At 39.6% G+C, this 26,687-nt stretch overlaps 1 protein-coding gene and 1 long non-coding RNA gene across 2 annotated transcripts in view; both read left to right on the top strand.

The window, feature by feature from the left end:
• LOC126003365 (uncharacterized) overlaps positions 1 to 26,687 on the top strand; it is a 1,166,220-nt gene that overhangs the window by 119,994 nt on the left and 1,019,539 nt on the right. The gene's annotated exons all lie outside the window — the stretch shown is intronic.
• Positions 1 to 26,687, top strand: part of GPATCH2 (G-patch domain containing 2) — a 134,049-nt gene that overhangs the window by 70,307 nt on the left and 37,055 nt on the right. The window contains exon 6 of the mRNA XM_049769515.1: positions 22,981 to 23,051. Within this exon, the coding sequence (XP_049625472.1) occupies positions 22,981 to 23,051 (71 nt within the window). The remainder of the gene's footprint in view (positions 1 to 22,980; positions 23,052 to 26,687) is intronic.

Below are 26,687 nucleotides of genomic sequence, written 5' to 3'. Positions count from 1 at the left end.
TGTTTGGGTGGCAAGATGTTGCCAGGAAGTGGCAGTGTAACCGAGTTTCATACTCTGAAGAAGTGAAGGGCACCTTCATGTGGGAACCCCAGGGCACTACTACCGGAAGGAGTTGTGTGAGGTTTTACCAGAAAAGCTTTCTTATCTCCTTGTGGAACTTGAGTAGCCCAGTTGAGCTCTAGGGCATGCTCATAGGAAGTCAAGAAGTTGGGTTCAGAAAAGAAATTCCTTCAATTTGCCCAGATGGGTTGCCTAAATCAGATATTAGAATAAGGTTTTTCACATTTTATTCGTAATGAACTCAGGTTCTCTGCCTCCATTGCCATTTTCTCTGAAAGCACTGTGTTGTGCTTTCACAGATCCTACTGTTGGGTGACTCAGCATGCAGGCCTGTAAAGCAGTGAATGACAGCATACTGACCTGTGAAGCAGTGAATGATTTGGTCTGCTGTGCTGTGAATGGCTCAGCCCACTGGCCTGTGATCAGTGTGCATTTGTCTGGATCCCCAAAAGAGTCAGATGCATTTTACAGTCCACAGTTGTGGGGAGTTTTGTGAGATGGAACTAGGTCTAGAAACTTCATGGGTTTTTTTTTTTCTTTTTTTTTTTGAGGGTGTATTTTATGAATTCAGTTCACAGCATAGAGACATGCTGGATGAACTAGGTGAGCACTTTCCTTGAATCAACGTCCTTCCATGGGATCAGTTTTGGAGACATTTGCCATCTCAGACCCCACAGAGCTTCACAATATATATCCTTTTGAGCTACTCTGACAAAACACTGACCAAGCATTCCTTTAGAACTTAAAGAGAAGTAAACAAGACCTAGAAAGTCAGACAGGCCAGACAACCAGTTTTTCATGGTGACTTGTCTTGACTTCAGTGTAATCTGAGAATTTGGAAGCACCACTTACTAGGGAGAATGAAATCAACTGTAGAACGTTGGCAGGACTCTTAGTATGACTTGCCTTTTCATGTCTTTGTCTTCTGAGCTTAAATTCTAGAATGACCCATGGCAGATGAGTGCATCTGTGAGAGGAGAACAGAGGCCAGATTACATTTACTTCTCAAGGAGAGGACTTAATGTGAAACTATAGTTGGAAACTATAGTTTCTTCTTCTGAAAATATTTGCCTCTTTTTTATTCTCTTCCTATCATAAATTCAAGTACACAATTTAATTTCTAAATAGTTTTGAACCTAAAGAGATAGTACAGTGGGGAAAACTTGTGTCATGAATACTGCTGGTCCAAAAATAGATCTCCAGGATCACATCAGGATCAGTCTTAGGGATCCCTGAATACAGAGCCAGAAGTAAGTTCTTGAGCATTGCTGAGTATGGCCCCAGAATAAAAAACAAACAAATAAATAATCTTACCTCTTCAAATATTTGAATTTGAAAAACCAAAAGCGCTAAAGGAATGTGTTTCTAATTTAGATACTGAAAATTTGGGGGTCACATCTGATCTGCCTATTTTTATCCTAAGCACTTTATATTCAACATATTACCTCAAACTGAAGAGATTGTAAGAAAGTAGTGGCCATCTCAGTCAGCATAGATATGCATCTATTAAGTTTTCATAGAAACTCAATATATATAAATTGCAGAAACAATCAAGGACTCCAAGCATTCAGGGTTTATCTCTTGCCATTGTTGCCTATGCACTGAGGCTCCCTCCATTGCCATTACTATAAAACGTTCCCTAAGTACATAAAAGCTCTGATCGTTAAGATTTTTATTGCCAGCCACACATACAGAGCTGCAAATTGCCTTGTTTCAGATTTATTATGTATTACTCCAGAAATTCTATAAAGATCAAAAGAACTGATTACAATGTTGACCTTTGCATTAACTCATCTGAATTTAAATTCAAGTGTTTGATTTGGGAAAATAAGTCCATTTATCATAGGTCTGCTTCTGAGGGGATTTTGCAGCCCTGATTGGGAGTGCAGAGACCAAATTTATTTATTGAGCATGGACTTGAAAATTGTTTGTAGGACAAGAGGAACAGAAGTTTGACCTGCCAAAGGAGGGTACAAGGAACAAGATGGGCCTTGCCCTTTTCCAATTCTGAGTGGTCTGCTGTTTCCATCTGTTTGATAGAATCTCCAGCTATTTCATTGAACAAACTGAAACTGTTTTTAAAATATTGGCCATTGTTTGAATTAAAACTAATGAGGGAGGGGAAAATAATAACAATAAAATTAATGATCCTTATTTGACTGAGAAAAACAGCTGTTCATGAACATAGATGTTAATATTTTGGAGGGGATATTCATAAGCTTCTTACTCTGAAATCAGTGTTAATTAATTATATTTCAGCTCACCCTTGTCAATGTTGGGATTTGGTCTGCCTTACCAAAAGAGAACTATACTAACATATTTCTATATAGAATAATTGATTTAATTTCACTCTCACATATTGAGTTAAACCAATGTTTCAATCAGGGCTATGTGAGCTTCTGTTGCCCTCCAGGATATTAAATAAAGGGTCACTGGTGAAAACTGCCTAAGTGGGAAGTCAATGATGTGACACTAAGGGGACCAACTGCTAGGAAAAGGTGGAGGTACCAGAAGAAAGCATAGTCAGAGAGCATGGTAGGAAAAAAGTAAGGGCAGACAAGTTAATTCTCAGACAATGACCTTGGTAACACCATTATGAGATGTAAAGATGATCACAAATTGACTTTTATTGATCTAAGTTCTGATCACTCCATTTGCCTCTTATTGTAACAAACAAGCTGAAGCCAATTCATTGGTGCTTACGAAAGGGGCAGGCTGGGGTGGGAGGTAGAAAACTGGGTGGGGTGGGAGGTAGGAAACTGGGGACATTGATGGAGGGAAGGTCACATTGCTGGTGGGATTATTGTTGGAACATTGAACACCCTGAAGCAAGTGTACTAAGAACTTGGTATATCATAGGGTTATAAAAAATTTTTAAATAATGAGGATGGGGCTGGAGTGGTGTAGCACAGTGGTAGGGCATTTGCCTTGTACATGGCTAACCCAGGATGGAAGGACACGAGTTCGATCCCTGGCATCCCATATGGTCCCCCGAGCCACGAGCAATTTCTGAGCACAGAGTCAGCAGTAACCCCTGAGCACTGCCAGGTTGGCCCCCCCAAAAAACAAAAAATATATAAAAATAAAATAATGAGAATGTGAAATATTGAACTAAGCCAACTCCTGCATTATCCCCTATTCATCTCACACATTTTATCTTATCCACACTGATAAACCTTCTCATTTCCTTTTGTGTGGTTGGGCCATTCTAGAACATGACAGGAAAGGAAAAGGATTTAATTGAAACACCCTCTCTAAAGAGGCTTGATACCTTGCAGGATATTGGGAAATTGGTCTAAGATGATGGAGGAAGTTCTTGATTAACAGGATGAATAAAGGATTAAGAAAATTTTGAGAAAACAAATGAGCCAGAAAGGAGTTCTTTTCTTTGTATTCCTATTTCTGGGAATGGGATCTAAGACTTCAGCCTAGAATAACAATGTTTAGAATAACAATATGTAAAAGGATAATAGATAAAAATATTGAAAATTTTAGTAGATTAAGAAAATCAAGGTTTAGTGATGTGAAGTGTGTTGCAAGTCAGCCCCTGAAGAGGTTGACTGATGGAGGGATGGAGGATGAGGTCTTTCCCCTCCAGCTCAGAGCAGTGGTTCTGAGGTGAAGCGGCGGGTAAACAGCTCACAGACAGTCAGGCTTGGGGGAAATATTAGCTTTATTCGGTGGACAAGACTGAAGTCCAAAGCCTCAGCATCAGTTTCAGTCATAAAGCCCCCAGCCTTCCATAGACCCTTGCTTTTATCTCCCAGAATCAGGCACCACCCAATGGTGGGATCAGGTACCACTCAATGGTGGGAGCAGAATCAGGTACTACCCTAGGGTGGGAGCAAAATGCCAGGTCCACCCTAGGGTAGGGCACAATCACCGATCAGGGTAGGGTCAGTAACATAATAATCTCATTAAAATGTTTACATACAAAACAAAGTGGACTAGGTGGGTTTTTCTGTTTATTTTTGTGTTTTTGCTATTCATTGATTAAAGATTTAATGTAATCATAAAGGTTATCATTTAGGCAAATTCATTCAGATGACTATTGAGTTCTCAATTGCAGAGTAGCTACTATAATTTCAGTGTGATCTCAGAAAGAGCAGAGGCAGAATCTACCAGACTGGAATATACTGTATGAAGAGTTGGGGTTTGGGTAGATGGGGAAGCAGATGGAAGAAAAATGATGTACGAGGCTGGAGCAAAAATGATATATGAGTGACCATTCCTGGGTCAAAAGCCTTGATGAAATATTTAATGTGTGTGTAATGCTATTTGCCTGAGGCTTTTACTTCCATTTTTTCCTTTCACTCTCTCCTTTTAGTCCGAAAAACTTGAGAGGAGCTGTAGGCCCAGTTTATGGATGAGTTTAACTGAGATGCTGAGGAGTTGGCCAATTGGGTTACAGAGATCACATGTGGCTGAACTCAGCTCATCTGACTTGTCTGCTAGGTTCCCCTTGTCTCTTCTATAACAGACTGAATTCAAGGATCCCAAGTTCTTCCCATCTATGACCCTAGAACAAAGCTGCCATATAAGCCAGTAGCCAACAATCAATTAGGAAAATTAGGAAAGGAAACTTCCTGAGATAATCCCACTCAAGTGCATTAGAATGAACTCACTTCAATATAATGAGTCTGTTTCAAAGTTCATTGAACTGATCACCCCTTCCTTGGGTTTCAGATTCAACTCCTAGTCAGCTATGTCTCCAGAGCTGAGTCCCTTTGCAACAAAGTTGTCAATACTATTTTAAGTATTTAAGCAGTGTTTTGAACAATCTTTTCTCTTTGGTTTTGACTCGTCTTATATAAGCCTATAAAGAAAAACATTCTCTTCTTTAAAGCACATGTTGTATGGACATGTTCTGACATGTCCAGAAAAAAATAACACTCAACTTGAGTCAGTAGGTCCTGGACATGGATGTAAGAGCAGATGCAGAGGGAGTTGATGGCATTATTTTCTTCTCCTTGGTTTGATTAAGTGAAGTAATTGGAACTAATGAATGAATAATCCTAACAGTGAGGTCTGAGATGAAATATTGAGATGGCTGGAAAAACAAATTGGGGCTAGAAAATAGAAATGAAACCTTATTGAGGGCCTAATCTAAAGGAGTACATCTCTAAGAGCCCAGTGAAGTAGTGTTACTCTCTGTCCCCAGCTTTTTTACAATAAAGTACAAGAGTAAGATGCAGTGATCAAACTTGTGCAGTTTGAACTTAAAGCAATAGGACTTCAGAGACTACACTTAACCTCTGATCACTTAATGCCAAATTGAACCAAGTAAGAGATAATGTCTGAAATGCCTTATGCTGGATGTAAAAAGTAACAGTTCATATGACCATATAATGGTTCCTTGGCCAAGGGATGGTCACATGACATCTTGTCTCCATCCTCAGAGAGCTGGATGAGAGGCTAACAGGTCCCAATCAAAATGGTTGGTTGACTGTTGTTTAGTTGGACGCGTGTACGCTTTTATTATTCTTAGATACTTGATATCCAGCATTCAGTCATTTATTTAATGACTGGAAATAACAGAAAATAGTTCGAAGTGTAATTTTATTTTTGGTACGAGGTGTATCCTTGTTTTATAAGGTAAAAACTCATTTAATCACTAAGGAACTTCATCACTAGTAAGCTGATGATTTGTTTCTACTTGTAAAATCGATGCATTATCCACTTGGAAATAAATTTAAATTGCTGACTATGATTTCTGATTCAAGAATTAACAAGGGCTCCCTGAAATGTTTCTCTGGCTGTACCTACAACTTTCAAATGTGAGTAGTATAGAATTTTTTGTTTTCTACCATGAGGAAGCAATTCCCTATTACAAATTTAAGAATCTTTTGGCTATTTTTATTTTGTATGTGTTGTAGTTTTCTAATTCTGTTATTAATAGAGCACACTGAATTTCCCTATTCATTACATTTGGTTTTGCCATTGTCACTTGTGAGAGATATATCTGTATCTATATTTGCCTACCCCAGAGCTTACTGCAGAGGTGTAGTTAGAATTCAGTTGTGATGCAAAGCAATTAAAATAACAGGTTTGGCTTTTGTTGGGATTTCAGTGTGGATGTCAAGATAAAACATGAATAGGTAGCCCAACAAGTTAGTATTGCTTCATTTCATATCTTCCTGGGTAGAAACCAAGTTGAGTAAGACATTCCTATTCTCCTGATGCTTCTAGCCTCCAAGAATGTTCATGTGATGTGTAAACATCTAATTAAAACTCAGTGTAATAAATGATATAAGTATAGTGATTAGGGTACGTAGAGATTCGTAGGAGCCCAAAGGATGATGATTATGTCAATCTAGTTACAAGTACATCATAATAATGTCATAGGACTTCAGTAAGGCAGAATGAAAGAAAGCTGAATTTCATATAGTGTGGAGTGACAGTTTGAAAATGAGTCAATCAAAATATTCACATGCAGCACCCAATGCCTTTCTTTGTTCCTTTATGATGCTAAATGGGCCTGGAAAGTTCTGTGGAGACTCAGGGTCTTCAAGGGAGAATTTGTGAGAATTGATATATATGATGCAGCTTTTAAAAAATTGAATCAACATGGCCTTGAGTAGCAGCTTCATCATCACCAAACATCTAAGTCTCTCCAGGCCCAGGACTGACAGACACATTGGCACTGGCTATACTAACATTGACCTGTAAAGTCTGGCACAGTTAGAATCTGTTCACTGTTTGGCCTCCAACCTCAGCCAAAGCCAATGTCTCCTTTCTAATGCTTCTCTTTCTTTGAAAACAATGACTTTGTTTCTCGTGGGCTTGAGTTCCTGCTCTTTAGGAGCCAGTAGTTAGGGCCGATGGTGCATTTATTTCTAGTATCCCTTTATCACTGTGTATGGGAATTTCCTGCTTTATGCTCAATGGAATAGAGCCACCCACTGGAGTGATTGTTAGAGCTGCCAAGGGGCTTGTTAAAACCCAGATGCCAGGCTTTCCTTCCTTGTGCTGCCACTCCAGATATGGTAGTGGTGGGGAGGACCCCTGAAAGCAGATGTGTCTCTCTTGAGTTCCTAATGTGTGCTGATACCCTTGGCCTAGGCATTGTGCATGGACATGCTTCTCCCAGTGGATCCTTGGCACTTTGGGGATCTGGATACATTTCCTGGAGGTCCACCATGAAGAATTTCTTTTTTTTTTCTTTTTTTTTTCTTTTTTTTTTTTGGTTTTTGAGCCACACCCTGTGATGGTCAGGGTTTGTTCCTGGCTATGTGCTCAAAAATCACTCCTGGCTTGGGGACCATATGGGATGTCTGGAGATCGAACTGCAGTCCTCCCTAGATCATCCACTTACAAGGCAAACACCCTACCGCTGCACCACTGCTCCGGCCCGGGAAGACTTTTTCTTTGGTACTAACAACCAATTATCTTCATTCTAATCATTTTACTAATACTACTGGTATTTTCCAAATTCTCCAGGAACTGTGCTATGGATTGTATAGTCACAGATGTGTGTATGTGTGTGTTTTCCATTTGTTCGTTTTGATTTGAGTACCATATTCGGTGATCATCATGAAGGGCTCACCCCAGGCTCTGTGTTCAAGGAATCAGTCATGAAGTTAAAGTACCAGATGTAGTGCTGAAACTTGAACTGGTGTGGTTTTGTTGAAGTATATTTGTCTGGTCCTCTTTGGGCCTCTTGAATCTGTGCAGGTGCCTCTCTCAATTAAAGAAAGTTTTCAGTGATTATTTCTTCCTCCAGCAGTTGTTTTCCTTTCTCTTTTTTCCTCTCCTCCTGTCATATGATTCCAATATTATTCCTCTTGCTATTTCTATTATGAATCTTATGTTCTCCTCTATTCATTTATCTCTGTTACTTCATTTTTGGTGATGGTCAGTATTCTGTTTTTCGTCTTATTGGCAGCATCCTTCATGTGTTGGATTCTGTTCTTGTGTTTGCTCTTGCACTTTCTCACTTCTTGGATTTCATTTGTATGTAACTTTTGATACCTAGTTCCTTGATGGCGAACCTATGGCACACATGCCAGTGGTGGCATGTGAAGGCCTTGCAGCTGGCACGCGGGAAGGGCTCTGCAATTAAGATATGCAGCATTGTGGGAGGCAAGTGTGCCGCTGTCTGCTTTGCAGCTCACTAGGACTAGACTGGCCATTGGGAAGACCGGGCATTGTGTGGCAGTTTGGGCACTCGGGCTCAAAAAGGTTAGCCATCACTGCATCATTTCATCTTTAAGTTGGCTAAATTTTTCTTCTAATGTTTGGTTTTTTTTTATGGTCATTGCACAGAGCATTGATTGAATTTCTACATCAATGAGGCTTGAGAAATTAAGCCCAGTGGTTTCCCTGGACTTGTGTCCCTATCTGCCAGAGCAGGTAAATTCCTATTTCCCTCATTGTTCTTAAGGCTTTGTGGATGCTGTGATTTGAGCTTCAGATTCCAAATATCTGAAATCTGATCTATTTTTTTATTTTTCAGCAAGCTTTTGCTCTATAATATGTTAACATAGATGATAAAAGAGACCAGTGTCAACATTTCGATGTTGAAAATGAATGAGGGGCTTCCTCAGAGTAGACTAGAGTAACCAGGGAGAGGGTCTTCAAAGGTGTGTTTCTATAAATAATGATAATAAAGACTGGAGTGGGTAGGGCATTTGCATTCCAATTGGCCAACTCAGGTTTGAACCACAGCATCCCATATGGTACCCCGTGTTTGCCAGGAGTGATTTCTGAGCTCATAGCCAGGAATGACCCCTGAACACTCCTGGGTTTGGTCCAAAAACATAAAAAATAGTGATAATGCTTATTTTATTTATTAAAATTTGGGGATTATCCCTGGTAGATTAATTTATGTACTTGTCATATTCTCTATAAATTTTGCACAGCTTCTTATTTTAGGTTCTGTTATTACTTAATTTAGGTTGTTTAATTTCATGAAAATGGTTCTGAACTGGCTTCAGTTATACAGATGCCAGCATGACTTCTAAAGCAGTATCTCTAGATTGTTGAAAGATGAAAGCCCTCAATATGTGAGTTACTTGGGGAAGTTCTATGTTTGAGGATTATTGTGGCATGCTAGTCAGCTAGTCTTTATCTCTATCACTTTGGCTAGGAGAATTGTCTTTGCACATTTTGACACATTCAGTACAGGATTTGGTGCATCCAGATACACCAAGTTCTTCCGGTGATATAATAATAAGTTAGATAATAACCACTGAGTTTGAGAAACACATATAAAATGTTCATGTAGTTCTCCCACAACTCTCTCTACTAAAAGAGATAAGAGAATGCTACTGGGGCCAGATATAGTACAGTGAGTAAGGCTCTTGCCTTGCATGCTGCCTACCTGAGTTTGATCCCTGGCATCCTAAATGGTCCCATGAGCACTGTCTGGAGTCATTTCAGAGCATAGAGCCTGAAGTAAGCCCCTAGCACTGCTGGATATAAACCCCCAAACAACTAACTAAATAAATAAGTAAACAATTCTGAGAAATACAGGAAATTGAAATGAAGAGAGTAATGACTTCTGTGGACACCGACGCTTTCATGATTTTTCACCTTTTTTTCTTATAAAGTGAAGTGTGTGATGTGTGTCTGTGTGTATAATGTGGGCACAGGGGGGAGATATATTCCCTTTATTACTTGAGTAGCATGTATTCGCATGATCTGCCAGTTCACATTTTTTTTCAGGCCCTTAGAATTGGCGAAGAACAGCAAATCAGCTGTAAAACATTCCATTTAGAGCCCATTATTATAGATAAGATACTTAACTCTATTTTATTTAAACTCATGACCTTTATGCTAATTGAAAAGCATCAGAAAAGCATCAGCCTATGTAGTTACTAATAACGTCTTTGTGAAAATTGTTGAATTAAGTTTTGTGATTTAGATTGTCTACCGTGTAATTTCAACTTCATTTGTTAGAGTAACTGTTCTTTAAAGTTCAGGGTATTTTGTATATTAAATATGCTTCTGCATTTTTAATGCACACAGGAGGAACAATTGCTCACTTGGTTTTCTCTTGACCTGATGGAGATTGTATCAGTTGGTCCCCTGGAAAGTGATGTGGCCCCTGTCTGCTCCACAGCACCCCCTCCCAGATACCCTATAACCCTCTCTTTGTCTCACTGATACTGGGTTATGTTGATGGTGACAACTCAATATTACGATTGTATCTCTTAACAGAATGCACAATAGTTAATATAAATTGTGAGAGTACACTATATTTATGCTGCATCCCCTTTAAGAGGCAATAACTGTAAAATAAGGACTATTGTCATCCATGTAGTAAAGATGAGGAACTAGAAGGTTCTAAGTGGAGCATCTGGATTTGGACCCCAGTAACCTACCTCCATGGCAACCCTAACACTCTTTACTCTCTTTTTTTATTAATTTTTTTATTTTTAATTATGAGAAAAAGGATTCAAAGAAAGAGGACAAGGTAAAGTTACAGTGGAAGGACAATCACCCCTAACATAATTCTCAGAAGTCCCCTTGCTGATATCTTAACTTTGAAATTTCAGCCAAAGAACATTAAGATAAATAAGACAGAATCCATGTACAATTACTTTGTCCCTCAAGTCCCCAGATTGTAACACATTATAATATTTCTTAACAGCACACAAGGCAATCTAAAGCCATAAAACATACATAACTCCTTAAACATTACAGGCATAGTATTTTTTTACATTTCCATATACATGCATATTAGCTTAAGTTAACCTCAAATTTTAAGTGGGTCCTTTTTAAGGATTAGAGTCAAAGGAGCACAGTAAAAATGGTGTTAGAGTGGCAATTGTTGTTTGCATAGGCCCACCAAAATATGAGGGACATGGAAAGAAATAACCTTGGCCTAAATACAAAGAGACCAGACCCCTGAAGTTTCCTGGCACAAGACCAACTCTAGGCTCCAGGCAAGCTAGATCGTCCAATCCAAGACACTGTCTGTAGTGCCAACACACTTTTATTTTTCACACAGTCTCTGTTTTTGGTATCATGTTTCTGTATTAAAGATCCTGGAATCTTTATATCCTACATTGAAGTCAGGATGTGGAGCGTCCTCTCGTTTCACCTCACAATCAAAGGGCAATGCTGGGAGCCCTGTCCTATAAGCCTAACACTCTTTACTCTCTTATGTGTCTGGTTACATGGGCTGTTGCTATTAAACAATACTCAAGACCACTGATTCTAATAGTCATCTTTTGCTTCTCTTCCCCCTGGGTTCTTTGCTTCTTTGGGTCCACAGATTGTACTCATGGGAGCGGGGGCTTCCCATTCATCTGTCTTTAGGCTTCTTTGGTACCAGAGATTGAACCTGGCTTACTGTATGTGCTTAGCGCCTGAGTTCTCTCTAGATCTATTCTTTGATTTTGTCCACTCCCCACAAGTTGAATTATCATAGTATTTTTTCTCTAAAATTATGGAGAATTTTAGTGCCAATCACAGTATAATTATCAGATTGTAAGCTTCTTTACACAAGATTGAAGACTTGCCTGCATGTTTGTTTCAAGAGGACAGTTTGTAGAATATAATATTTAGTACTTGATTTTATAATTTAAACCATATTAGGGTGTTCAGTTTTGTTATTATTTTTAATTTAAAGAATTTATTAATTTAAAGATTTGCAAAGTTTTTGATAGTTACATTTTAGGCATATACTATTTCACTACCAATCTTACCACCAGTGTCAACTTTCATCACTAGTGCTCCCATATGTCAACCCTTACTCCACCTCTGGCCTCTGTCTGCCACCTTGACAGGAACATGACACACTTGGTGGATGTAGCTTAAATCTCATGTTCTCAGTGTTGTTGAGTCTGTACTGTGTATATAGCTGTACCCACTTCCCTATCACCAATATAACTGAAATCCCAATCCCTTCCTCCCCATTACTTCCCATTCTCATCTTCTTCCTTCTTGCCTTGATATCTTTCCTTCTCTATCCTTCTCCTCCCTAAGCTTGGCGCCAACCTTTCCTCATCCAGTTACTCTATATACCACTGTCAAGTGTGATCAACCTGTGTTTGTCATTCTTCTTCTGGCTTTCTTCATTCAGTGTGATTATTTTTCAGTTCCAACCAAGTTACAGAAAAGTGCATGATTTTATCACTTCTGCAGTTGTATGGTATTCCATTGTGCACATGTACATCTTTATAATCCATTCATCTGTGATTGAACTCCTAGGCTGATCCCTTATCTTAGCTATTGTTCTAAGTGCTTCTATTAGTGATGGTGTGCATACTAAGGGGATTCAATTTTTTTTTGTTTTTGTTTTTGGGGTTTATTTTATTTGTTTGTTTGTTTTGGTTTTTGGGTCACACCCAAAAGTAACTCAGGGGTTACTCCTGGCTAACTGCTCAGTAATAGCTCCTGGCAGACACGGGGGACCATATGGGATGCTGGGATTTGAACCAACCACCTTAGGTCCTAGATCGGCTGCTTGCAAGGCAAACGCCGCTGTGCTATCTCTCCGGCCCCTCAATTTTAAAGTGTGGAGACTATTAATATTTTTCTTCTGTCATTGCCATCAGTGTATCTTCAGCATTCTTAGAAGTCATCTTTTCAACACCAAAACCAGCTGAGACATGCCACCTTTTTAGGAAGTAAGGTTCCATAGGGCTCACTGTCAATTGAAAATAGGAAGACGTGTTACTTTATAAAAAAAAAAAAAACAACTTAGAAAAACAATAAAAATCAGTGGCAGTGGAAAAAGGTATTGCCTAACTGACAGTGTTTATGATGCATTTTAAAATAATTAATGTAGAAAAAATAATTTTGTACTACTGAAATGCCAACCATGTTTCAAGCATCACCATAAATTCAGTCATTTGTCACCAACAACTTAAAAGTTTTCCTAGTCTGTTTATATTCTTAAGATAAATGTGTGATATACATGATAGATATCTTTTGTCAAACATAGACCTTAATAATTTGCTGACTGTCATAATTAGCTTCACTATCCTGTTAGCTGACCTTTTCTCCCACCGAAAAATAAGTGAAAAAGGCACTCGCCATGTATCCTGCTTTTCTGTCTGTGGTTATTCTCACCAGCTGGGAGAATAACTACTAAGTCCCCTTTCTTGATTTTTATTTTCTCTCCGTTATGTAATGAACTCCACACAAGCTGTGCTCCCAGGAGAAAACCCTTCTGGCTTCTATTTTCTAGACAGGTGACTGATTTTTTAACTTAAGCAGAATGGCAGGAGAGATGGGGGTTGGTTCAGGAGGGACTCCCAGACACCCACTGGAATTTCCATTTATTATCTGAAATTCCTTGAGACAGTTTATCGTTGCCCTTAAAAGTGCTTTTTGAATATACAGAGAGATGAAAGGATTTTGATAAGCAAATGCCTTGACAGGAGCTGCATTATAGGCTCCATATTTCAGGCTCATAATAAGGGTGTGCGGGGGTCAGTATGTCATTCCCAGTGGTGTCTGGAAGATGGAGGGTTATCTTCCATGTCAGCTAGCTCACCCTGTGGTCAGTTTGCAGCAGGAGAGATAATGGGCCTGAATTCTGAAATGAAGGTTGAAATGTGCTGGAAATATTGCCCCATGTGGGAGCAATAACTTAAAATAAATAAATGTAGCCACCTTTTGGTAAAAATGCTTAATAATTTTAATGGGCTATATATCGAGTGGATAGATTGAGCCAAGCATACAGTGAATTAGATAGATATGTATATGTTTAACTAAATACATTTGTTTAAATCACAAATTATATTCTGTGCAGGAAGCCTTTTATTAATAGCTGCTTAAGCACAAATGAAACATTTTTTGTATTATAATTAATAAATCACCAGTACATCTTACTAGTACATTTTCAATTTCTTAATTGCTGTTTTAAGCTCTGAATGTAATCTCACCTTTACAAAAACCTTGGTGCAGTAGTAAAGGAATCTTTAGTAATGTCTTGCTTTACTGTTCCACACTGTATCTGGTTTCTAGAGAGAATGCTCCCAAGCCATTCTGTATAAAATAGTCTATTCTTTATCAAACCACAATTTTTTCCACAGGTTTTTATATATTATTGACTTCTTTTCACTTCCCCCAAAAAGCTATTTGTTAACTATGTACTTAAATTCGGGGGGAAATACAACTTTTTGTATATTTATAATGAACTGCCAGAAATTAAATTGCTTGAAATGAATTTTAAAAACTCCCATTTATCCTTTATGACCTATAAATTAGAATTTTAGATAATACATAGATTCTGGCTTTAAGACTTGCAGTGCATGATAATTCTACACCCCACCTTAGGCACAGTTTTTGTAAAAACTATTTCACCCTTTACTTTTCTAGATGGTGGGTTTGTTGAGCACAGTGGATCAAGCATAACATTGGCAAAACCTCATTTCTTGCAATCCTGTGAATTTTGCTGCCGTCTTTCCTGAATGAGGGATTTAGAAGCCTTTGGGCAGCCAGCAGAGGCCACTCACAGCTCGCCGCTGAGCCTGGGCGGCCAGTGGAACTGTCCATAGCCACAGTGAGCATCATGCCCAGCTCATTCCCAGTCCGTTTCCAGCTCCTCTCCAAAAATACTGCCATAAAGCTCGAGGCAGCAAAAGTTACTGGATTTGTTTGTTAATTATGCCCTGATTAATCTTTTTCTGTTAAAGCCTTTTGATCATTCATCATTAGTGTATACAAGAAATGAGGATTTATGGGCTTCATAATTAGAAGGATTATTATTATAATAGGCCAATAACTCTAAATTCTTAATTATTCATGCTGACTTACTTTTATTAGGGAAAAAATGTTTTCAGTAAAAATGGTAAAGAATGACATTGTCTAATTTGGAATGAAAACATGTAGCAACTACTAATGTCTTACAGGTGTATGTAGGTGTATATATTTCTCAGTCTACATTCTTGTACATTCTTGCACAATTCTTTAAGTTTTTGTTGGAAAAAATTATAGTTTAGGAACTTTTTTAATCAATTCTTTAAGGGGAATATATATGCTATTTGAAAATATAGCAAGATTATTTCTAGATTCCCAAATTCTGTCCTCATTCTCTGCTTCATTCAGTGGCCCCTGGAAGGTTCCCATCTTTGCTTGGGGAGGGGGGGGAGGGAGAGAGATAGAGACAGATACAAACAGATAAGGAAAGAGAGGGAGAGAGACGCACATAGACACACACAGACGTACAGGAGTTCTGCTAGGAAGATATTTCTCCTTTTATTTCTGCTGCTTTGTTTCCGGTGATTTTGTTGTTGTGCTGCATTTACAACAGGCCAGTCAGCAGCAGTGACCCATGTCCTGTATAGACTAAGGTCTGATTCTGAAGGAAGAATTAGCACCCCCACCCCCGCTCCCCTCACATCTCCTCCTCAGGCTGTCTCTGTCTCTAGTCAGTTCTTTCCCTGCCTCGCCTCTGTGGCCTCACTGACTGGCAGGGGCACCATTTGCAGTTCTTGTCAGTATGTCCCTAACATGTACTGACAACCCTGGCTGGCGCTGCCATGCTCACTCTTGTGTCCATGGAAAATAACCCCAGAGGAAGAGGTTACCCTCAAGTCACAAAGAAGGCCCAGAATGTCCTTGGCTGTCAACTCTGGGATGAAGGGCTTTTGCCAGTGTTCTGGGATTCAGGTCACCCCTTCCTGGGGCAGCTAACCCCCCAAAACAGAAATCAGCCATTGCCTAGTGTACTAGTGGGCCAGCCTCTGGAGGGGGAAAAACAGTCTTTTCTGGCAAGGACAATATGGGGTTCAGTCAAGATTAGCTCATAATTTTTGCACTGAGGTCCCTTTGAAAATAGTGGTCTTTCATGGCAGCCCTATGGGTGTGAAAACACTTGATCAAACAGACAAGAGCTGTACAATAGGAGAGATTATCTCATGGAGCACTGTGGCCATTCATTTCATAAATAATATATTCATTCCACTAATATATTCATCCATTAATAGTATCCATTCCATTAATAGTATAGTCATTCATGGTGTATCAGAGGTGGCCAATGTCACTCTTTGCTGGTCCCTTGGAAGAAAAGCTGAAATCACATGGGGAAAATATGGCACAATGGGGAGGCTGGAGAAATAATACAGCTGGGAAGGTGCTTGCCTTGCACACTGCCAGCCAGGTTTGATTCTGGCATCCTAGAGGGTGTCCTGAATTCTATCAGAAGTGAACCCTGAACACACAGCCAGGAGTAAGTCTTGAGTACCACAAGGTGTGCCACCCCAAAATACATATTGCAACAATGTGGAACTGTTTACTTTCACAGACACGTTAGTCTACCTTATCTGTACTATCTCTAAGATGGTCCATACTATCTGTTTGGCCACCTTGAGAAGTCTTTGAGCTTAGGAGTTGGTTATGACATTTTAAAAAAGAAAGATATGGACAAGAACTGGGTGCTGAAAAAGGATAAAGTGATATGCAGTGTACCCCTTTATTAGTAATAGTGCAAACCACAGCATCAAGAATAGAAAGAGAAGTTAAATGCTTGCCCTAGAGGCAGGTGGGAGAGAAACTGGGGACTTTGGCGGCAGGAATTGTGTACTGATGAAGAGTGACAATACTACCACATTTTAGGCCTGAAACTCAACCACAATTTTGTAACCATGTTACTTAAATTATATATTATATTAATATTAATATATGATATATTTAATATATATTTATATTATTATATATAAAGGAGGAGGCAAAACAATAGCACAGTGGGGAGGGCACTTGCCTAGCTCTTGGCAGACCTGGGTTTGATCCCGGCATCCCATTTGGCTCCCTGAGCCTGCCAGGAAATAATTTCTAGATGCAGAGCCAGGAGTAATGCCTGAGCACTTCCTGGTTATGACCCCAAAACAAAACAGAAAGTAGATTTTGGGTCATAACACCCCTAAAAGCATCCAACTGAAGGGAACCCAATACCACTTACTATACAGTTCATATAATATAATATAGGTTCATATAATATACAGTTCATATAATATAATATAGGTTTATATAATATAGTTCATATAATATAACATAATAAAAAATAATATAGCTGCATTTATATAGGCAGTAGGCCTAATGAGTAGTTTAATAACTTGTTCTGGCTTTTGACCAAATACTATCAAGTAGAGATGTCTGGGTTTGGATTAAGGAGTTGTAGTTCTAGAGGGAAGTGAAGAGAAGGATGGTGTTGGAAGATAGGCAAGGGCCACATTTGGGAGAGATCTGAAGACAGTTCTAATTCCATACTGAGCTTTATATGGTCACTCTACAACAGGAAAGTTGACATGTGAAAATCACAGATTTAGAATGCTGGGTCTAGTGTGCGGGCAAAATGAATTAGAGCAGGGAGAGAAAAACTGCATGCACCTTTCACCTCAGAGATGATTTCTTCCCTTTATTCTCCTGAGCTAACACAATCACTTGGTTTCCCTTAACCTTATATGCATGTCACCATTTTTCTTTGTGCTTTAAAAGTGATATGAAACTATTTTTGCATGTTTACAAATTTTCCATATTTTTCATTTGCAAAAGAACTGTACCTTTTATAAATAATTTTGACATGAAATAAGATCTCATGATGGGAGATTTTATGCATCCCTTAGCCAACTATTTTATCACAACTTTTTAGAACACCTACGCACAACTTAGGTCCTCATTGAAGTCCTTTTTGGTGAATCTTTATTCTTCTGGATGAGAGTAAAATGAAGAACAATTCATAGTTTTATTTTGATAGTTACTAATTAACATCTGTTCCTGCAAAGTGCTTAGATTATTGCTTTCTTGGGCCTGTCCTTTCAAAAAATGTCAATAGATTACAGATGGGCAACTACAATCAGTTTCTTTCCACCCCTCTGCTTTTCTTCCTCGGGCTTCAAGTCTTACATTTAGCCTGTTTTCTTAAATATCTGTCAGATTTAAATGGCATCTTTATTTTCTGCAGGCTTTGCTAAGTTATGAAGGCATGTGTCTGTTTTTAGAGAAGTTGAATTTAGTGAACAATAGTCTCTGAAGATTCAGGAAACTTGTGGGTTCTGGATGATGGAAGGAGAGGGGAAAGACTCAGGAAAGGTCTCCCCCCCCCACACACACACCCCAGTAATGTAACACACACACACACACACACACACACATCCCCCAGTAATGTAACAGACCAAACTTCAAGGTCGCCCTTTGGGATGGCTGCCATGGTAAACAACTCCACACACACACACACACACACACACACACACACACACACACACACACACACACACACACACACACCAGTAATGTAACAGACCAAACTTCACACACACACACACACACACACACACACACACACACACACACACACACACACCAGTAATGTAACAGACCAAACTTCAAGGTCCCCCTTTGGGATGGCTGCCCTGGTCAACTCCTTCACCCACAATGCTGGTTACTGGATCCTGAAATTGACCCATTGAAAAGGGCACCTCAGTTTGCTCCATGTTATTTGCCCCAATCCACATTTTGAACATTTCTGCAACGTCCTGAAAATGGGGGGGTGAAGATCTCCCAAGATCATAGATGGACAAATACCCAGGAAATGGTCAGATAAAAAGCCTGAAAGGCCCTCAACAAGCCAGATAAGCTCCAGAGAAGAGAGTTCTCGTATTCTCTCTGAAACATTCCTGTCCCTTAATAAGTAGTAATACAAAGAACCAATTTTTCTATTTTAAGAAACTCACAGAGTAAACCCTATTTCACTTAGTTCAATACTAAGATCCTCCTTAGCTGAGGAGTTTTCTTACTCTTCAATCAACTTTTCTTATTATTCCAACTTGGAGTGTTAACATCATTATTTGAAGCACCTGGGCCCTCGGAAAGAGCCCAGAGTCCCAGCACAGCAGGATTAGTGGTTCCTGGAATACTCCTGAATACTCGACTCACTCATAGAAGGGGGTTTTGGTAACTCCAGATCAGAGGGCTGCAGTCACTCTGTTGCTACTGATGCTCTGAACCAGTTTTATTCCCTTTTATTAAATTTACTTAATAGAGGATGAGATTTAGTCTCCTTCCAAAGAGCAGGGTGGATGCTATTTGTTTGCTATTTGGTTAATTCCATGGGACTGACCACTCTTTCCTTCTGTTGTTTCCAAAGAATCTCACTTTTGTTGATCAGAGGCCAGGCTACTTTTCGTCTGGGTCAACAGTTGTCTTTAGTAAACTTTACATATATACACATATATAACATAGATGTCGTTCATACATATCATACATATATACACATGTCATACATATGACATATATGTGTCAGTACTTGTTTGACCTTAGGAATTTTAAAAGGTAGAATTTTTACAACTGGTTTTACATTTTTCATCTCTCACTAAAACATTCATATTTTCTCTGCTTGATAATTTGATTGTAAACTATAACAACAAATACTGGATCCTGGGTCCTCTCTGAGCATCACAGTTTATTTCACCTCCTTAAAAGGCCTAATTGAAGTGGATAAAAATGAAGAAGGGTCCAGAGAACATCTGTTCCTTTATCCCTTTCTAGCTTTAAATACAAATTATAATTTAATAATTTGAGTGATAGATGCAAATTTAACTTCCTATATTTTAGACGCAAAAATAATAGAATAGATACAAAAAGAATAGAAAGAAATAAGCATATTGAATTTTGGACTGGATCACAATTGCTATAGAAATAATTTAATTAATCTTAAAAATTAAGAGTATACAAGGTGATATCTGATATTATGATCAGTAAATATTGATAAGTCCTATAAAGGGTTGTATGTTATTTGTTACATCAAAGTTGTAACAAATAACAGGAATTGGAGTTTGGGAAACTTTCTCATGATGACAAATGGCCTATCTCCTCCTCTTGTAGAATAAAGTCTACTCTTTATAACAAATAATGTTAGTAAGATTATATTTGCATACTTAAGATGATTTTTTAAATTTATGATTTAGCATATTTTTAGAGTTGTAAATGCATAGTTTGTGGAGAAAAAGTAGATACCACAAGCTGAAATCTACAGTCAGATTTCTATTTGCACACTTTCCAGAAGAATAGCTTGATCACAAAAGTACCAATAGTTTTCTCTTGGGACAACATTCTATCCCTGAAACAACAGAGACAATGGTCCTGAGATCCATTTATGTTCACCTACAAGTTTCTCATTTCCATTTTAACAAAACCTCAATTGTCCTTTTTTTGCTAAACTTTGAAATTAAAATATATACATGTACATATATATCCATATATATATATATATGTATATATGGACTAGAGGCTATTGACTAAAGGCTACTTCCCTCCATTACTTTAAAAAGGATCATGGACCCCCAAAAAGAGAAAAGTCATTTCAAGATATACATTTGGTTCTCTACATTTTTGTGAATTATTTGCAGCAATTGAATTGAGCTGAATTGAGTGTAGAGTTTATATGTGTATGTGTGTGTGTGATTTCTGAGAAATATATTATATGATTAATTCTGACCAGATTGAAAGCTTACATTTGTATTGTGGTGTAAATTAGTTACAAATTCTGTTTTATTGTATTCAGTTGCATTGTTTTCATCAGGCAATTTATCACAGGGGTGTCGGTGAAATTTCTTCATTTATTAAATTTCAGATTATGTATTTCAAGCCAGAGCAAGCCTTTAACATTTTTTTGACCCCCATACGTGTAGAATCGGGTAAACAAGCAATTTTAGCCCTGAAAATAGCTTCTGCTTCTGTCAACATGCTGTTTATTCTTTCTCTGAGATAAAAAGTTCAGTTTTCTGATATTTGTACCGAGATAAAGTCAGTAAACAAGATTAATATAGTGTGGAAAAGGTTGTCAGCAGCCCTGGCAAAGGAAATAAGTTGCCTGTACACAGAACATACTGTAAACTGAATAAAAGTGTCAGGTCCACCATGAGATAATGTGATCATGAAACTCTAACAAAGCATGACACGGGCCCACTCGGCCCTGGGCAGAGCCTCGGTGTAGAAAATGGATTATAGTGTCCCAGGGATCCCCACAGGCCCGACCATGAAGACCTTGTTTGGAGGTGAACTCGGGATGGGAATCCGGGAGGAGCCACATGTGTACCTGAGGCTTCCAGGGAGTGTGCTCCATGTCCAACATATGGGCCTTTCTCTAGGGACAAGAGGAAACTCATCTGGGCAGAGGGGAACTCATCCCATCCTGTATGATTCTCCTCACTTTGGGCTTTTATTAAAGGGCTCTTGTGTCCCTCACGCTAGCTCCCCTTACCCTGTACAGCCCCTCCCCACTTTGTTGGAATCGTGTGCCCTGTAGTGTGCGAGGCTACATTTTAATTTTGGTTTATTTTTTTGGTGGGGAGGGTCACAGAGGGTCACGATGCTCAGGGGTTACTCTTGGCTCTGTGCTCAGAAATTGCTCCTGATAGGCTCAAGGGACCATATTGGATGCTGGGATTTGAACAGGGTCTGTCCTGTGTTGGCCACGTGCAAGGCAAACGCCTTACTGCTGTGCTATCACTCCGGCCCTCATTTTGGTTTTTTGATTTATTTATTTTTTGGTTTTTTAAAGGGGTCATACGTGGCAGTTTTCTGGAGCTTTCCCTGGTTCTTTGCTTAAGTGTGATTCTTAGTGGTGTGTGGGGAACTCTAAGTAGTGCCAGGGATCAAACCCAGGATGGTCACAGACAAGGCAAGTGCCTTAAATCCCTGTGCTAGCTTTCTCAAGTTACTGTGTGATGCTCCATTTATTTCTATCTCCAGATGTTGCCAATTCAGCCTTCTTAGGCAACTTTAGGAAGATGAGGGATGATCTGTAAATGACCATCATAATAGTAAATTATGAGAATAACAATAACTTTTATTTACTATTAGAATAATAGTACAAACAAGGGAGCCAGCTCGTAGAACAGGAGCATGTGTCTTGCATTCTTGAAGCCTTAGTTGGATCCAAGTCATGGCATGCTCCCCTCTTCTTCCTTCCCCTCTGTTTATTTACTATTAGAATGTACAATCTATTTATATACTATTAGAATAATAATAAATTATACTATTTACTATTTCCATTATAAGCTATTATAATGTCCCTTAAGATCAGAATCAGCTTTTTTTTTTAAAAGAAAATACAGGAATAAATTATTTTCTTTTGAGATGAGCCCACATTTTGTTCTATATAGAGGTGCAAGCAACCCTTAACTTAATGGGATAATTCCACACATATCCCCTCACATTGTCTATGGCAGGTGCAGTTTGCTATTTTGTTATGTACACTTACATTTAGGAATTAACTCCAAATATTTATGTTGGTCCTTGGAACTATTGTTTTCTCACCACTCTTAGTAATACCCCTGTGCTCATAGGTCCTGGGACCTTCCCAGTAATATTTGGCCTAGCAGGCTGGATAGTTCAATGCATTAGCCTGACTATTCTAACTCAGTTGGCCCTCAGCTGCTGAGGGAGGAGTTGGGAGGGGAGCATGCCATGACCCGGATCCAACTGAATGCGAGACATGTGCTCCTGCTCTACAAATTGGCTCCCTCTCTTTCCTTTTTTCCCCCCTCTTCTTCATATTACAGTTGTGGTCTGCCTTGTTTACACATAAGAGTTATTTTTAAAAGATTCCTAAATTTGGGTGGTTATGGGAGAGTTCAGCAGTTGGCACACAATCTGGGTTTAATTCCTGGCACAACATGGTCCCTTAGTCTTCTCTGGGTGCACTCTTGGAGGCCCCAAAATATCGCTGGGGTGGCTCCAGTATTCTTACATTTGCTTGAACCATTAATCTGTTTGAACAAGAATCACACTGGAGGGGCCCCAAGGCCTCCTAAGCACCACAAATAATCTTCAAAGTTTCAGAGACATGCCTTGTGGCCAGGAAGTGGAGCACTCTTACAAGACTTGACTAGGGGCTGAATTTTTGAGGCCGCTGAATGATTCCTTCCATCTGCAAGTTGATCCCCTGGAAGGGTCCAGCTTGCTGGCTGGCAGTGACCATGACTCACCTGAGACTGACTTTTGGTTTAAAATCCCTTTCAGGTGACCAGTCCTGGCCCGGTCAATAATAACAAGAGGATGGTTCACTTTTCCCCTGATTCTCATCACCACGAGTGAGTACTCGCTGCCTTATATAATAACCTCGTTGGGAAAGTCCACAGCTCTCTTCTGGGGAACTGGTGTAACTCCTTCCTGGAAAGGCCATTCAGTTTAGCTGGAGAGAAAGCTAATACTTTGCACCAGGAACAATATAATGAGACCTGGGGCAGAAACTCCCAGAAAGGGATTGACAGTGTCTTGCTTTGGCATTTCCTCTATGAGGAAATGAGTGCTTTTCTTTTTCTTTTCTTTTTTTTTTTAAGTTTTATCTCCAAGCATTGACATTGGTATTTCAATACAGAGACCAGAATGCCTCCTGTCTCTCTCTATCCTTATACTGGGTCTAGGACGGACATGCAGAGAAAGTGGCGAGGCATCATCTCATTCCTTCTCTGCTCCTAACAATAATAAGCTGTGAAACAAACAAACAAACCAGAGCATCTTTACATCTGGCAACAAAATAAAAAAATTTTCTTAGACTCCCCCCCCCCCCCAAAAAAAAAACCACTAGAATGAAGCCACTGACTTTGGTGAATTCCATGACAAACATAATTATGAGCACATTATTTTTCACATACAGCAGAATTATTTGATCTTTCCTTTTAATAGCAGATTCTATTTATGTTTTTGTTTTTTGGGTCATACCCAGCAGTGCTCCAGGGTTACATCTGGATCTGCACTCAAGAAATCACTCCTGGCAGACTTGGGGGATCATATGGAATGGTGGGGATTGAACCTGGGTCAGCCATATGCAAGGGAAATGCCCTACCTTCTGTGCTATCACTTCATCCCTTCATTCATATTTTTTAGATGTGACTTGCTCTCCCTCAGCCCAAGAAGTCAAAGGAATAAAAGGCAATAGAGCATTTATCAGGATGATGACCAAAAGATTTGTCGAGCTTTTCTTAATTCCCTATTCCAGTGAATACAAAAACTCCAGCAGGCATTTTTTTTTTTTTCAAATCCAAACCTGCCTTCAGGAAGGAGTTTGAGCACCCTCAAGGGAGACAAATGTCTTTTCTTCTAACCAGCCCCTTGCCCACTTAGGTATATGTGATGGACAGGGAGACTGGAGACAAATAGCAAGCAAAGCACATCCAGTGAATCCACTCTGCATCTACCTAGCAGTGATGATTCTCCATAAGGCCTAGAGTTGTCGGCTTTTTAGTTTCCGAAGTCCACTCAATAACCAAGACTCAAGTGGAGTCATTTCCACAGCCTCTCAGACTCCCTCTGCTTAATCACAATTTTCATGGGTTGAGCCCCATAGCCCACCTTTTCCTTTCTGATCTATTTGTTACCTCATGAAAGTACTTTGTCTTTTGTGTTAGCAGGGATATGTGTGCAGCTTTGCATAGTTGCTTTCTTGCTGTCCCAGAACTTTACTTATGCCACTTGATTCCATGTGGACTCTTTTTTTCCTCCTTTCCCATTTCTCTGTAGCTGACCAGCACCTCTCCCCACTATAACTCCAAGTAGATTCCCCCCTCATCTTCTCCCTCATAGCACCTAGGCCAGATTGTCTGGTTTTAATTTTTTCTTACTGTCCCCTGTCACCTGCTCTTGACCCCTGTGAACCCTTTCACCCACCTGTATCAAGATTCAGCTTGCTGGTCAATAATTATCACAGTCCATCTATTTCTCAGTGCATGTGTATCATTTAGAACATAACAGTAACAGTAGCTTAAGCCCTAAAATGAGTTTTGGGCCTTGGTTTGTTGGATTGTTTACCTCAGATAAGTTAGATGGGAAGTGATGCTAGTTGTGTGGTAGCTAAAAGATAGTCCCAAGGGCAAGACCATATCTGTTCTCTGTCATCTGGTCCAAACACCACAAACCAGGTGGCAACAGCAGTAAGAATGTCTGGTCTTCCTCAGCTATGGCCAGAAGCCCAAGATGGTATGTTTGCAGAACTGGGTCTTTCCAAGGTTGTGAGAGGCTCGAGGAGTTCTCTCTTCACTCCCAGTGTTTAGCTGCATCCTACTCTTTCATGACATCTGAGAATCACCTCATTTCTGCCTTTATCTTCATAAGGTATTGCTGTGTGTGTATGTGTATATATATATGTATATATATACATACATACATATACATATGTATATGTAAGTCATCTTCTTATGGGTACCTGAGTGGTTCCATTATTATCTTGGTTCTTGTGATCATGGGGATCAAGGGTGCCTTTCAGACTGTTTGCATTTCTTCATTATCTTCTGGACAAGTCCTGTCCCAAAGTATGCACAGAAACTAATTCAAAATTAACTAAATACTTAATTTTTTTTACCATATTTTCTGGCATATAAGATGACCCCCTAATTTTTTTCAGTTAAAACATATGTTTGGGCCTATATTCGCTGTATCAGACAGAACGTACCTGTGCTGCAACTGTATGTACCACAGTGAGCCAATCACAACAAGCAAAGGTTCAAAGGTTATACTGTAATAGACTTCCTCTCTGACTCTGGCCAATCTGAGCAGGCTTTTTACAGTGTAGATTCGGGTCCAAAACATTGTCTAATTTCCATGCATAAAAAGCCTGCTTGGATTGAGAGGCAGTCTGAGCAGCCTTGCAGTGATTGGTCCCTTATCATAGGTACCTTTTCTGGCAATTCCCTGGTGGTGTCAATTAATCTCCCCCACTACATGAATCAAACAACACCCCATCCTTGCACCCTAGCACTGAACCACCAACAAGGTTAGCTGGGTTTTGCCAGAAGTGGCCCCCAGATCTCCTGAGTACTGTTTGGGAGCCCCCAAGAAAGAGACTTGGAAACTCTGCGGCCAGGTTTTTTTGTTTGTTTGTTTCGTTTAGTAGCATATTGAAACATTTTTCAGGATATACTCAGCGTATAAGACGACCCCCGATTTTCAGTAGACTTTTTGTTTTTGTTTCAAAAGTCGTCTTATACTTTGCAGAAGCCAGGTCCCCTCTTTGTGACGTCAGGCTGGGAAAATCCACGAAACTACGCCTGCCCAGTGGGGCCCGACTGTGAAAAATTGTGAGTGCTGCCTGTGTGTCTGTCTACTATCCTGTTGCGTGAACTTCTTGGGAGTGGGCCGAAAAGAGGGTCCAGAAAACTCACTCTCCCAGAGGCCAATTCTAGGGCAGGAATGCCAAGGAACTGCTCCATAATGTGAAAACCGGCTATAAGCAGTACTTTGCAGAAGCCAGGTCCCCTGTTTCTGATGTCAGGCTGGGAAAATCCACAAAACTACACCTGCCCAGTGGGGCCCAACTGTGAAAAATTGTGAGTGCTGCCTGTGTGTGTCTGTCTACTATCCTGTTGCGTGAACCTCTTGGGAGTGGGCCAAAAAGAGGCTTCAGAAGAGCACTTTGGCTTCGCTTTGCTACGTGGCTGTGCACTCTTTCTAAGGAAAAAACACCATCACAACAATAAGAAAAAAAATCACACTAAGAACTGTGCTGGATCACTGAGGGCCAGCATTTCTCTCCGGACTGTCTTCTCTGCTGCGTGCTCGGGCCTAAGATTTGATCCTGTGTGAGGCTTCATCCACGGAGGACTCCCCTCACTTGGAGGCAAGTCGAACCATCAAGAAAGGGCGGAGCCAGAGGAGTGTGGCTGCCTGCAACATTTAGCCAATGAATACCATCACAACACGTAGAAAATCCCATAATACAAGTGTGACAATGG

Source organism: Suncus etruscus, chromosome 3 (genome assembly GCF_024139225.1).
Source record: "Suncus etruscus isolate mSunEtr1 chromosome 3, mSunEtr1.pri.cur, whole genome shotgun sequence".
NCBI lineage: Eukaryota > Metazoa > Chordata > Mammalia > Eulipotyphla > Soricidae > Suncus > Suncus etruscus.
This window is presented reverse-complemented; position numbering and strand designations above follow the sequence as displayed.